The sequence below is a fragment of the Rutilus rutilus genome (assembly GCF_951802725.1).
Source record: "Rutilus rutilus genome assembly, chromosome: 23".
Taxonomy (NCBI): Eukaryota; Metazoa; Chordata; class Actinopteri; order Cypriniformes; family Leuciscidae; genus Rutilus; species Rutilus rutilus.
Window position 1 is genome coordinate 6,200,311 of NC_140233.1, and position 14,398 is coordinate 6,214,708.

The 14,398-nt window shown below is 36.8% G+C and overlaps 1 protein-coding gene across 1 annotated transcript; it reads right to left on the reverse strand.

Moving 5' to 3' along the window:
• Positions 1-127: 127 nt before the first annotated feature.
• ap4e1 (adaptor related protein complex 4 subunit epsilon 1) lies at positions 128-13,944 on the reverse strand. Its single transcript, XM_084396428.1, has 21 exons — positions 13,656-13,944; positions 13,080-13,151; positions 12,853-12,976; positions 11,990-12,063; positions 11,790-11,911; positions 10,952-11,111; positions 9,999-10,165; positions 9,831-9,904; positions 9,629-9,751; positions 8,099-8,208; positions 7,885-8,024; positions 7,408-7,520; positions 7,191-7,309; positions 4,689-4,985; positions 3,716-3,827; positions 3,436-3,574; positions 2,756-3,002; positions 2,101-2,619; positions 1,833-2,023; positions 520-683; positions 128-424 (listed from the first exon to the last, which is right to left on the reverse strand). The coding sequence occupies exons 1-21, from the start codon at positions 13,782-13,784 to the stop codon at positions 264-266; spliced, it is 3,357 nt and encodes a 1,118-aa protein (XP_084252554.1). The 5' UTR covers positions 13,785-13,944; the 3' UTR covers positions 128-263.
• Positions 13,945-14,398: the final 454 nt, after the last annotated feature.

The window sequence follows — 14,398 nt, forward strand, 5'->3', positions numbered from 1 at the left end:
GCCATATTTCTTTTTCCCCCCCCTCGAACAAATAAACACTGAAGAGTGAGTATACCGACCAGAACAGACCAAACCACAGGCTGCAAATGTTTAAAATCAATAAATACTTTTTACTATATGTACTTGTAAGTGTGTACAAAAAAATATATATCATTCAAATGATTAGTCAGAGCATAAGACACGCAATACACAGGTATTGCTTTCAAACAGTCATTGCACGACACCTGAACACTTTTAGTGCAGGAGCTCCGGGTGTGTCCGTGTTAGAGTTCTGCGAGAGCTCTCTGGCAGTGGTACATGATGCAGTCTGGGAGAGAAGGATGAGGAGAGCGCAGCCACACGGCCAGAGCCGAGCCGTTCACTCTGCAGTGCAGGAGACAGGGGGCGCCACTGAGCAGACGGCACGCCACGATTCCCTCGGAGCCTGTAAACCATGTTTACAGAGAGTGTAAATTACAGTCAATTATGGTGCATAAGATGATAAAATAACTGCAGAATGGGAGGTATTGTTGTGTTTACCGATGATGTCCACTACATGTAGCTGTAGGGCGTCTTTGAGAGCGCTCAGGGTGGTTTTGAGCGGGTCTCCACCAGCATCTGTGAGCAGTTTCAGATTCTGTTTGACGTCATGTGACAGAGACAGCCAGAGTTTCCCATATTCCTCTGTGGTTATGACCAAAGGCCTGTGTGTGCCAGAGAGAAATGAGTCAAACAGCCACAAAGCTCCAAACAAAACTAAATACACTAGATGTAATTTGTATTTCACTTTCATTTTGTATTTAGTGGAGGAAAAAAAACTTGATTAAAAACGGCAATAAAAACTTGATTAAATTTTTTTTTTTTTTTTTCATGGCGAGAAAAATGTATGGAAAAACTATATCAGGTTTTTACAATTTATTGTTTGCTAAAAAACACAAACTATATTTGGTTTAACTTTGGTTACAAATTTCTTCAACAGAGTTAACTGAGTCAAATTTTTATAAAACCAGTACAATCTAATAAAACATGCTTCAATGTTCAAAGAGTTTTGACAGAACATCATCGCAATTTGCATGTCTTTAAGCCTCACCCACAGAAGTTTCATAATATTCATAATTTGACAAATATTCAGTATTTCTTCTACACTTGAATGAATGTTTTTCAGACAGGTACAATGGGGTATATATTAAGATTATTATAGATAACTAAAACCATAAAACCTTATTTTCATTTAGTTTAACTAGATGTGCTAAAATGACTGAAACTGATGTTATTAAAAATTAGATAAAGATTTAGTAATTTTGTTGTGTGTTTTTGTCTATATATGTAAAATGTATAAAACAAAAATCAAACGAATGCAAAGTATTAACAAAAATTATAATAATTCCTTATTAATTATTTTAATATCTTATTACGTATTTTTTTATTAATTAATGTATTATTTATTATAATTACATATTTTTTATTTTAATTATTAGTTATTTTATTGAAAAACTTATAAGTGCCATTTAGCATTTAGACCATGGATTTAGAGTGAATGCCATTAAAACAATTTTAATAATAATATTTATAAGCTTTTAATATATAGTTGTAAATGTATATATGCTAAATTAAATTCTACAAAGGTCATTTTTAGCTCTTAGCTTAATAATTATCTAGTATTAGTATTGGCCAAAATTTTTATTATATTTATTTATGCTAATTAAATTCTACAAAGTTAATCAAATCACTTACTCTATTTTTTTGTTAGTAATAATTTCTGAATTATTTAATAAAAAAAAAAACTAAAAAACAATGTGTATTAATTGTTTAATAATAAACAAGTAAGGAATGTGTTTTCAGACACACGTTACCTGATAAAGTCCGTTGTGGACAGTGTCCCAGAGAAAGGGAGTGTGTTTGTGTGTCCTGGCTGTGTTTGATAAGAGACGGTCCCGGTAAAGGACACGTTTGTGTGAGGCTCGTCCATCAGCAGAGCGTAATGACACACAGACGTACTCTTGCCCTCCAGACAGTCTACGACATTCCCTCTCAAACTAGCCGTCTAGGACAGAAGATTGACATTTTGCATTATACCTCATATGCTGTCATTATACACACACACACACACACATTACACACCTCCAGCTCCTCACAGGTCAGCTGCACTGCAACATCTTTTATCACAGTTTCCGTGCGGCTACATATGAAGATGACGAGCAGCAAAGCTTCATCTCTGAACATACGGCAGGAGGCCAGAGACAGGCTGGGGTCAGAGGTCAGGCTGATGACATCAGAGTGAGGTAGGTCTTTGATTTCAGAGGGTAACAGCGCGGTCAGATCAGAAGACACAGACGGAGGATGTCTGTCCTGTATCGTGTTGGGCCGCACTATAACCATATCGCTGCCCAGTATCTGAGACGTGTTTGCGCGCCGCTCTCCCTCCGCGTGTTTGTTCTGACTCAGGCCATTGGTTGTTGTGGATGTGGATGTGACAGGCTCCTCCTCCAGCAAACTGCCATACAAGAAGCTGTCAGTCTTGCTATGCGAGGAGCGGGAGGAGGAGTCTGAGGATCTCTCGCTGGTGCCTGATGATGATGATGACTCATGTGGGCGGGGCTTTTTCCGAAAGCGAGGGGGCGGGGCTTCGGATTTTCCCAGCTGAGAGGAAATGGAACAATTAGCATTTACACTACAAATGCAAAGCATTTCCGACTACTTCTAATGTGGTTTGAGTTGAATTAGACCTGCGTACTTGTTTTACAAGATAAAATCTGTCATAAAATCATTTTCTCACCAGAGATATGGAGCTTTGGGTTCCCAATCCAACAAACAAAGAGGAAGCCAGCTGCTGTTTGTTCTGGTTTTGCGTTGATGGCTCCGGTTGCGGCTCTATTCGCTCTGCTGCCTCCTGCTGGCCAGAGGGATGAACTGCAATGCCGGGTTCGTCCACTGGAGGTGCTGTTGCTGCGGTTTCTTTTTGTGGAAGATACCCGTCTTTCCCCCAAACTCTCTTCACACCCTCAAGAATCAGAGTGCTGGACCTGAATCAAACCGTAATATTATGAGATATTATTACAATTCAAAAGAACCGTTTTGTATTTGAATATATTGAAAATTGTAATTTATTCCTGTGATGCAAAGCTGAATTTTTTTAGCATCATTACTCCAGTCTTCAGTGTCACATGATCCTTCAGAAATCATTCTAATATGATGAATTTCTGCTCAGGAAACTTATCAGAACAATTCCTGCTTCATAGTTTTGTAGAAACAGTGATATTTCAGGATTCTTTGATGCGTAGAAAGTTCAAAAGAAGTCTTTTGCAACATTATAAATGTCTTTACTGTCACTTTTGATCAATTTAATGCATCCTTGCTGAATAAAAGTATCTCTTTATAAAAAAAAAACTGCATACTGCCTCCATACTTTTTAGGAGTTGTGATCAACCAAAGACAGCGTGCCACTCGGGTACCCACCCTTCCTTCTGAGAGAGTTCAGTGCTGTTTCCCGAAAGTCCTGAACTGACGGACAGTAGCGTTGGAGACTGTCTATCAGTGATGCTACATGATGATAAACTTACAGGCAGAGAAAAACTGTACGGCTCCAGATTCAGTGCTGAAAAAAAAGGTCAGTCATTCAAGTCTGGGAAGACATAAGGATGAACTATCCCTTTAAGGGCAGGTTAAACAAACATGTGGTAAACTATAGAGTTTACTATAGTATAAATACCCAGATGAGGGTTAATAATGGCTGTACCTCTCTCCTCAGAAAGCTCTTCTTGTCTCTGATGAGGAGGTTTATAAGGTGCTGCTCCTGCGGCCAAAGCCTCCGACACGAACCCATCCAGAAATGACAGAGAAGAGTCGACCTGTGTAGAAACGTGAGCGCTCAAAACGTGCCTTCTGAACAAAAACTGCCCTTCAAAAGTTTGGGGTCAGTATGAATTATTTATTTATTTTCAAGCTGTTCTTTTGAACTCTTTTCATTAAAGGATCCTCAACAAAATGTATCACTTTCCACAAAAATATGAAGTGTTTTTAACATTGATAATAATCAGAAATGCCTCTCGAGCAGCAAATCAGCATATTAGAGTGATTTCTGAAGGATCATGTGACACTGAAGACTGGAGTAATGATGCTGAAAATTCAGCTTTGATCACAGGAATAAATTAGTTTATCCAAACAGAAAACAGGTATTTTAAATCATAATAATATTTCACAATATTCCCATTTATTTTTGAGCAAATAAATGCAGCCTGAGCAGAAAAGACTTCAAAAACTTACCAACCCCAAACTTTTGACCGATAATGCTCACAACAACAGTAATATGTATAATCAATTTACAATAAGGACACAGTTTGAAATGGTCTTGGTTTAGTGTCTTAATCTTCACTTGTCAATCATTTACTAGTCATTTGTTAACAAGCAAGTATTCATTACTTCAATGAGCTCATTGTATCTGCATTAAATTACTACATTGTTTAAATTAATACATTTTTAGCTAACTGATTTTGTATATGTGCATTTCTGAAATACATAACTTAGACAGTCACCTCTGATAACAGATCACTATAAATTGTAATGTGGACTTCAAAGCTGCTTTGAAATGATGTGTGTTGTGAAAAGCGCTATATAAAATAAACGTGAACTGAACTTAGAGTGCTCTAAATCTGGCGGATTTAAGTGTGAAAACACTCTTAACAAGAGGAACGTGTCACCATGCCTGTTACCTCTATGCTGTCCCAGGCCGCTCCACGGGGAAGCACACACTCCTGGAGCTGTGAGTCCCGGCTGAGGTGACGCAGCTCCTGCGCCTGCTGACGGAGGACCGTGTCCTGCGAGGACGAAAGGCTCTCGGCCAGCTCCAGGATCAGGTCTGTCTGGCCCTCGGGGATCTTGGTCAGGGCCGACAGAATCCAGACCCGCGTCTCTGAGCTCACGCTTCTCTCATCCAGCAGCTTCGTCAGGAGTCGGATGACCTCGCACTGGTCCACACACTCTTGGAGGTGAGAGTATTCTCCAAGAACCTGAATACACACACACACACACACACACACACACACACACACACACACACACACACACACACACGCGCAGGCACACACACACACACACGCCATCTTGTGAGTTTCCAGAAGAACACGGATTCATCTTTTATCATTCATTTCAAAAGGAAACTGACACCTGAAGTTCCTATATATATATAATATATATTTATGAAGACATTCTTTTATATATATATATATATATATATATATATATATATATAATATCTATAATAGCAAAAAAATAATTCTCTCATATATTATGTTTGCAACATTAAATTATATAGTTAATATGAACTGATGCTAAATTGTAAAAAAGTCCTTTGTTACATTTTAGTAACTTCTTTATTATTCTTTAACAAATTATTTAATAATATTAATTAAATAGCTAAATTAATAAATTTGCCTACTAAGGTGCAATATAAATAAATTAGTGGTCGAATCGATTAATCGCATATATTATATAAACACAAACTTTTATGTTAGATGCGATTAATTGTGTTTAATCGATTTGACATCACTAAAATAATTGTGATTTGACTTAATAGAAAGTGTCCTAACTGTTTAATATTAAATAAGTGAGAAAAGTGTCCACATATAACACTTACTAAGCACCAAATAACAGTACAAACAGGATTTTGTGGGTAAATAAAACAGCATATTATTGTATAATCCATCTGTCGTAACTCTTTCACTTCATCAGAAAATTCACCTTCAGAGGTTTAATTCTGATCTTTTTTCATCCTCCAAATATGAGGATTTTTTTACATTTTATACATGAATTTATTTATTTAATAAGTCAATTTATTTTTGGAATATTCTTTCTGGTTAGTATTTTACAGTGTCCTTGTTACACGTTACATGTAGTAACTATTAGTCTGGGAAAACCCAGACAACTTCCGGCAAATTTAGATTTGCTCTGCAAGTAGTCTGGCAAAGAGCTCATTCAAGCCCATTTCTAATCTGTCGAAATCGCGGCACCAATCAGAAACGTTGGGGCGGGCTTTACACGATGACTATCGCTCTGATTGGTTTTAGGTCTATCCAATTGCGCCCAGAGGCATTTGAGCGACGTCCGTTGGTGAAGCGCACCGACTTTTAAATGCATTATTATATTCAAATTGCAAACACATGAGGACAGTCTCCATGAAAGACCCACTGGCAGATGAACGTGCAACTACATTTCTCTCCGAAACGGTAGGAAATTAAATTAGATTTAATAGAGGATTTTAACTGTGACAAGATGATTGACAGGGCGGTTTACGTGACAGGATGCACGCGACAGATCCGTCCGATAAAGATGACGAAGTAGTATGTCCCAAATCTTGCCTACTTTTTTGCTACACATTCAAAAGTAAATACCTTTTCTTCACAAAAAGAGTACATACTTTTATGGCGTAGTGTAACTTGGGACACAGCATATGGCTTTACACGATGACGATCGCTCTGATTGGTTTTAGGTCTATCCAATTGCGCCCAGAGGCATTTGAGCGACGTCCGTTGGTGAAGCCACCGACTTTTAAATGCATTATTATATTCAAATTGCAAACACATGAGGACAGTCTCCATGAAAGACCCACTGGCAGATGAACGTGCAACTACATTTCTCTCCGAAACGGTAGGAAATTAAATTAGATTTAATAGAGGATTTTAACTGTGACAAGATGATTGACAGGGCGGTTTACGTGACAGGATGCACGCGACAGATCCGTCCGATAAAGATGACGAAGTAGTATGTCCCAAATCTTGCCTACTTTTTTGCTACACATTCAAAAGTAAATACCTTTTCTTCACAAAAAGAGTACATACTTTTATGGCGTAGTGTAACTTGGGACACAGCATATGGCTTTACACGATGACGATCGCTCTGATTGGTTTTAGGTCTATCCAATTGCGCCCAGAGGCATTTGAGCGACGTCCGTTGGTGACGCCCCTTTGGAAATGAGTTATTAATGAAGCTTTGCCAGACCATAACTCAGTTACTACTGAGAATGGTCTGGTTTTAACCAGGCTCAGTAACTATAGTAATAACTATAAATTATGCATAATTGCATGCAACTAACCCTAAAACAAACCTAATCCTAACCCTATAGTAAATTAATATTACTCAGTACTTCAATGTATAATTACACTGTAACACGGACACCTTAAAATAAAGGGTAACCTTCTATCTTATTTTGTACACACCCAGCTCATGACCTGAAGGAAGTGTTGTGGCAGATGAGAAGCGTCCCCCTTCAGCACCGTCAGATACGAGTCGACAGCAAACAGCCGTAACTCATCATCTTCCTCTTTACACTCTGAGCCTGAGGCGAAAACACAGAAAAACACACGAACCCCAGCAGGGGTGTAAAACAAGGTTCACAGCTCACAGCTCTTCAGATTGCCTATTCTTCTCGTTTACCCTCCGCCAGCAGTCGCAGGAAGTTGTTTGGGACGTCCTGTTGCAGCGAATCTCCACCGATGGAAAAAACATCATTCATAGTGTGAATGAACCACGAGTTATCTGGAGCAAACGTAAGGGTTTTTATAGGAACATAAGACGAGATATAAAAGCTCACATACAACAAATGTGTGTTAATTTCATGGAAACTAGTATATTTTTTATAAACTCTAGTTAAATAGCGTTTTCTTCCCTATTGTGATGCATAATCGAGTGAAACGGCTTCTCAAACAAGAACAAATGTGGGGCGAGGCTTGATTTGGTCCATCTGGAATTGATTGGATGGTTGTGGTTTGCTATTTGTCAATCTCATGTGAGTGACAGGTTGATTAAAGGTCACTCAGGTTTGATTAAAGATTATGTGGCACAGATAAATTATTTATAATAAATACTGCAATATTCCATTAAACAAACCAATAACTGTCATTAAAAGGATATTTTTCAGCGAGCTCTGCAACTTTTCCAACCAGATGGATGATGGTGTGCTCGTCCTTGCATCTGCGCAGGAAGTCCAGCATCTTCTCAACGATCACGGTCACGTTCTGAGCGTTTGTGATCCTGAACAGCAATTCAAGAGTCTGAGAGAGAAGAGAGTGGAAGAGATGAACAAAACGTTTGATGTTTTGGGGTCTGAGATTGGTCTGTTTGTTACCTCTCTCTTAATCGTGAAATCAGAGTGGTCCAAACACTCAATAATGGTCATCTGATGCTGCAGGGCCAGTTTGGCATCATGCTGGACGACGTACGTCAGGGCTTTCAAACCTGAAAACACACCAGTATGTGAGCAGTTAAAGGATTAGTTCACTTTCAAAAACATTTTTGCTGATAATTTACTCACAATTTATGTCATCCGAGATATCCATGTCTTTCTTTCTTCAGTCGAAAAGAAATTAAGGTTTTTGAGGAAAACATTCCAGGATTTTTCTCCATATAATGGACTTCAATGGCAACCAATGGTTTGAAGGTTCAAATGTCCGTCTCAATGCAGCTTCAAAGTCTCGACACGATCCCAGTCGAGAAATAAGGGTCTTATCTAGCGAAACGATCGGTCATTTTCTAAAAAATATATATATATATATACTTTTTAACCACAAATGCTTGTCTTGTACCATCTCTGAGATGCGCCACGTATTACGTCATCACATTGGAAAGGTCACAAATTTTTTTTCGCCCTTCCCTACCTTTTTAAAACGGAGTACACAGACAAATAACTTAGATAGATGACGTGACGCGTGACCTTTCCACATCTCAGAGATGGCACACGACGAGCATTTGTGGTTAAAAAGTATATATATATATTTTATTTTTAGAAAATGACCGATCGTTTCGGTAGATAAGACTAGAGTTCTCAACGGGTCGGGTCGGCCCGACAAACCCGACGGGACCCGCGGGTTCGGGTCGAAAATATAATCAAATGACTCGGGTCGGGTCGGACCTCGGGCTTAATCTTTTCCAGTCAGTGAAAAAAAAAAAACATTTATTAATCATCGCTGCTGTTCACCGTAAAGAAAGTCTGGCTGCTGCGTGCAAGCGCATCACGGAGAGGGGCGGGGGCAGACCTGACGCCGCTGCGTGCACGCCTTTAGCCTGGAGAAGAAGATGGAGTTGGTGAAAAGTAAACTTGCCTCAGGTGAATTCACCGTCGCTACTACAGCCTATTTATATATTTAAAGTTTATTGTTTCAGTTGTTTGTATTGTTAAAAGGCGTGAACATTAAAGGTTGATTTGAATTTCCGTCTGCTGGTCATGATAATACGTGTATGAGAAAAAAAAAAATCCGACGCGGATAATTCATGTTGATGTGTCGGGGTTACATCGGGTCCGGGCTTTAAAAGCCACGGGCCGGGTCGGGTCGGGTTGTTATTTTCAGGCCCGTTGAGAACTCTAGATAAGACCCTTATTTCTCAACTGGGATCATGCAGAGACTTTGAAGCTGCATTGAGACGGACATTTGAACCTTCAAACCATTGGTTGCCATTGAACTCCATTATATGGAGAAAAATCCTGGAAAGTTTCCCTCAAAAACCTTAATTTCTTTTCGACTGAAGAAAGAAAGACATGGATATCTCGGATGACATCGGGGTGAGTAAATTATCAGCAATTTTGTTTTTGAAAGTGAACAAATCCTTTAAAGCGAGGAGAGGTTAACCAACTAGTGAAAATCAAAAGAAAGAATTTTACCAAGATATTTGAGGTTGATCTTTGGAGACAGAACAAAATTCCCGATGCATCTCGCTGCTTTTTCCAGCAGCTCGGCTTTGGGGTGTATGGTGTAGATGGCCTTCACACACTCATACAGGATTGCTGAAACACACATTATGTGTTACTTGCATTCATTTGGCTGACGAATTACTGTTCGGTCCATTAGAAGAGATGATTTTACCATAAGTGATGTTGTGGTTCATTTCCGCTCTGCGCAGAGACTCATCCAGAACTTCATACATCAGCTCACTGGTGCTGGAAAATGAAGAGACACATTTTACATTCGAATTTCAGATGCAGTGTGTGCTTTCCCTGTTTAATACACACTTTCAGTGAATAACGTGAGTACCTTTGGTCTTCTCTCCCGAGCAGCGAGAGGATCCTGAGCAGCTGGATCTGCAGCCACGGTGCAGGAACGTTGTGGTAGTAAAAATCCATCGGGAGTTTCCCACCCACCACCTGCTTCATGATGGCGACGAAACTGCCTGTCAGATCTTTATAGCCCTCTGGACTCTCCTGATAAAGAGAAAAACATCAGATGTAAGCGGAATACTGCATGATGGGACAAAAATTACAGCCAATTAGAACATATTTATTGTTTAACATACAGATGTAGCAACCCGGAAAACTATTTGGAGGCTTAAGCCAATTAAAAGTACAGAAGCTTGTTTCCATCATGGAATAAAAAAGAAAAAGGAAAAAAGTGATTGTTACTTTTTATCTCACAATTCAGATTTTATAACTCACAACTGCGAGAAATAAAGTCGGAATTGCAAGACATAACCTCGCAATATTGATAAATAAATTGAGAATTGTGAGATATAAAGTCACAATTTGGCAGAAATAAAGAGAGAATTGCAAGAAATAAAATGAGAATTGCAAGATATAAACTCAATTGCGAGAAATAGTCAGAATTGCGAGATATAAATTCGCAATTGCGAGAAAAAGTCAGGATTGTAAGATCTCGCAGAAAACTCGCAATTGCGAAATATAAAGTCAGAAGTCGGGTTTATATCTCACAATTCTGACTTTATATTTCGCAATTGCGAGAATTGCAATTTTTAAGATATAAAAGTCAGAACTGTGAGATATAAAGTTGCAATCACTTTTTTATTTTCTTATTCCGTGACGGAAACAAACCTCCATAAATACGAGGTTGTAGCTGGTTGGGTTATGAAAACCTCTGATTAATACGGAAGAAATAATATTTAACTATGAATTGGATGTTACTTTGAATTGACTGTATTATAATGGATAAAGATGTTTGCTTGGCTTCATAAATACTGAAATTGAAAGACCAACCCTGATCAGCTGTAGGTAAATGTGTAGTGATGATGTCATGACGCCCGGATCTTTGTCGCACAGGGCCTTACGAAACTTGGCGTGAATGTGCTGGACTTGATTCGGAGCGATAAGATAAAACTTGTACAACGCCAGGACGGCTTTCCTCCGAATGATCTCCCTTGGATAGGAAAGAAAGACAAGAATATGAGTTATTATTAAATTATTAAATTAGTAATGTTGCCTTGGCAAGTTTAAGTTGAAGTACTAAATTACTAAAACTAAAACAAAACAAAAAAGACAATAAAAAAGACAAAAATTACTAAAAATGAAAAATTTATTTTGCAGAAAATAACAAAGATGACAAAAAAGAAGCACATAAAAAATTACTAAAATTAAAATGAAAACTAAAAATCTAAAAATAAAAGCTAAACTAAAACTGAAATAAAAATAAATTAAAGACACAGAAATATATTTAAAAAAATAACAACGATGACAAAAAAGAAGCACATAAATTTACTACAATTAAAATAAAAACTAAAAATCTAAAAATAAAAGCTAAACTAAAACAGAAATAAAAATAAAAATAAAGCTATATAAAAACATTTTTTTGATGACAAAAAAGCACATAAATTACTAACATTAAAATGAAAACCAAAAATATAAAAATGAAAGCTACTTGAAAATATTAATAACTATTTTAATAGTGTATAAAAATACTAAAATTACACTATCAGCCATATTTGATATTATACCTAAAAGTCTTATTGATGGCTTTTAGATATTTTCCAGTGTTCAAATGAGAAATAACTCATTATGATTTGTGTGTATTTCAGAGGAGGGACTCTGGCTGACTTACTTGGGATGTGACAGCTTGTCTTCCACCAGAGGAAGGACGGCAGGGATCATGTCTTTAGGGAAAACCTGAGCTACAACAGTCAACGCCATGCACGCTTCAATGAGGTTCGTGCTCTGCAGATCCTGCCACATATGTACGACACGTTCAGGCATACACTTCAGGTCATATGTTCAATCAGAAGTAATAAGACACAAGCTCACCTTTAATACTGTGTTTACCAGCAGCAACAGCAACTCATGGCCCTCGCTGAGGAAGAGCGACACTGCGAGGTACCCTGACAACACAAAAGAGTACAACAAAATCTAGATAAGGGGTCAAATCATACACATTCAGGGACCAACACAGATTTGTTTGTTTTTCATAAAGAATCTCCACATGGAGATCTGGAATTATAATAACAGTAGTAGTAGATTTGTATCATTTATTTGTTTAAATATAGAAATAAATTACAGTAGATTTGTATATATATATATATATATATATTTTTATATTCTAATACACTGCCAGTCAAAAGTTTTTAGAATAATTAAGATTTTTAAATGTTTTTAAAAGAAGTCTCTTCTGCTCACTAAGGCTGAATTTATTTAATAAAAAAAACTGTAAAAAATAAATAAATAAAATATATATATTATTGCAAATTAAAATAACTGTTTTCTATTTGAATGTTTTAAAAATGTAATTTATTCCTGTGATGCAAAGTTGAATTTCATCAATTACTCCAGTCTTCAGTGTCACATGACCCTTCAGAAATCATTCTAATATGAATGATAATTTTAAAATATATTCAAATAAAAAACAGTTGTTTTTATTTTTAATTGTAATAATATTTCACAATATTACTGTGTTTACTGTATATATTGTATTTTATATACTATATATATATATATATGTATGTGTGTGTGTGTGTAATAATGTATTATACATAATTATTATTATTATTAATAATCATATTAATAATAATATACTATTATTATAATATTTTCTTATAATTGGTAAATATTCCACAAATTCTGGGCCCAGTATAAAGTGTGCTGTGATTGAACTGAAGGCGATGGGAACGTACCCACTCTCTTCTCCAGGACGCTGCCCTGCTGGGCCAGTTTGATGGCATGAATGTATGTGAAGGAGGCGTCGTAGCCCAGCATCTCACAGTACATGGCTCGCACCATCACCTCTCTCATCTGCTTCTGTAAGCACCACACACACACACACACACACACACACACACTGAGCTCGAATAACCAGCTTCTGAGGGACAGCGATGACGATGCTGATGTCTGTACGGCTCACCATGCTGGTGTTGGGAGACGAAACCTGCTCTTTCATGGCAGACAGCTCCTGCTTCATGAGCTTCTCCTCCTCCTACACATGCACATCAAATAACACACTTTACAATAAAGAAACACTGCATTGCATCTGTATATGGTATTCAATCTCTTTGAACCTGGTGACATTAAATTACGTTTTACAATATTTATTTTGTAAATATTTTACTCTTGATTGTTTTTTTTTTTACAAACATAATATATATATACACACACACACATATTATATATATATATATATGTGTGTGTATATTATATATATATGTGTGTGTGTGTGTATATTATATATAATGTGTGTGTGAGTGAGTATATATATATATATATATATATATATATATATATCAGTAAAAATACAAATATTGAGTAAAATCAATTAATCTGATCATTAAATCATTTTAAAAGAGTTTAAACTTTTTAGATATAACATGTCACACTGCAAGACACTACAGTCACTGCTTAACATGTCAAATACCCTATAATAAATGACATGTCAGTATCTATATTCATGCTTATGTCTGTTATGAGTATTTCTCTTCCTCACATGTTTAGATGTCAGTTCTGTGATGCTCCTGATTAGTTGTTTTAATCCACTGGTGATTTTTGAGGCTCCAGTTTGAGTATCAAATAAACCCGGCAGAGCAGAGAGAGTTTTCTCCACAACATCACTCATTTCAGCACGACGAAACAGACAATCAGATTATAACACACAGCCGAGACCCTACATAAAGATAAGTGCACTACAGCACGACAAATACCCATACAATACCTATACTACAGTCATAACACACTGTATGAAAACACAAACCATCATGACTAGACTTTCTCGCCGCCTACAGGAAGTGCGCCGCTGCTGTTTTCATAATAAAAGTCCCACGAGTGCTTTCGCTGTTTAAGGGATATTTCACCATAATAGTAATAATAATAAGTGTGATTCTTTTAAAATTAAATTATGAATACAATAAATTTTTTTAATACTTTCACTGTTAAATAAACTTTTACCTTTTTTTTTTTTTTTTTTTACAAAACTATATGCAGATTTTTAAGCGGAATGTTAAAAACCCTAAAAAAAACAGCCCTAAAATTCATATTAATTTATTAAAGCTAAATGATGGAAAATGAATGAGCAAACTTATTAGGGTCCCACGGAAGGAAAAATAATGTGTTTTAATGATGAGATATTTCATTTTTAGATGAATTACCTCTTTCTATTAACTCTACAAAACTCACTTTAACCATTAGGTTTTATTGAACAGTTATGTTAACATTCCATATCAATAAATAAAT

What these genes read in the sequence shown, in the direction of transcription:
- ap4e1 (XM_084396428.1), bottom strand. Translation starts at nt 13,784, where the DNA reads ATGAGTGATGTTGTGGAGAAAACTCTCTCTGCTCTGCCGGGTTTATTT. An exon ending in CCTGCGACTGCTGGCGGAGG is followed by an intron (nt 7,310 to 7,407) that starts GTAAACGAGAAG and finishes TTTTCGCCTCAG; the next exon opens with GCTCAGAGTGTAAAGAGGAA. An exon ending in CGGCCTGGGACAGCATAGAG is followed by an intron (nt 3,828 to 4,688) that starts GTAACAGGCATG and finishes GTTTCTACACAG; the next exon opens with GTCGACTCTTCTCTGTCATT.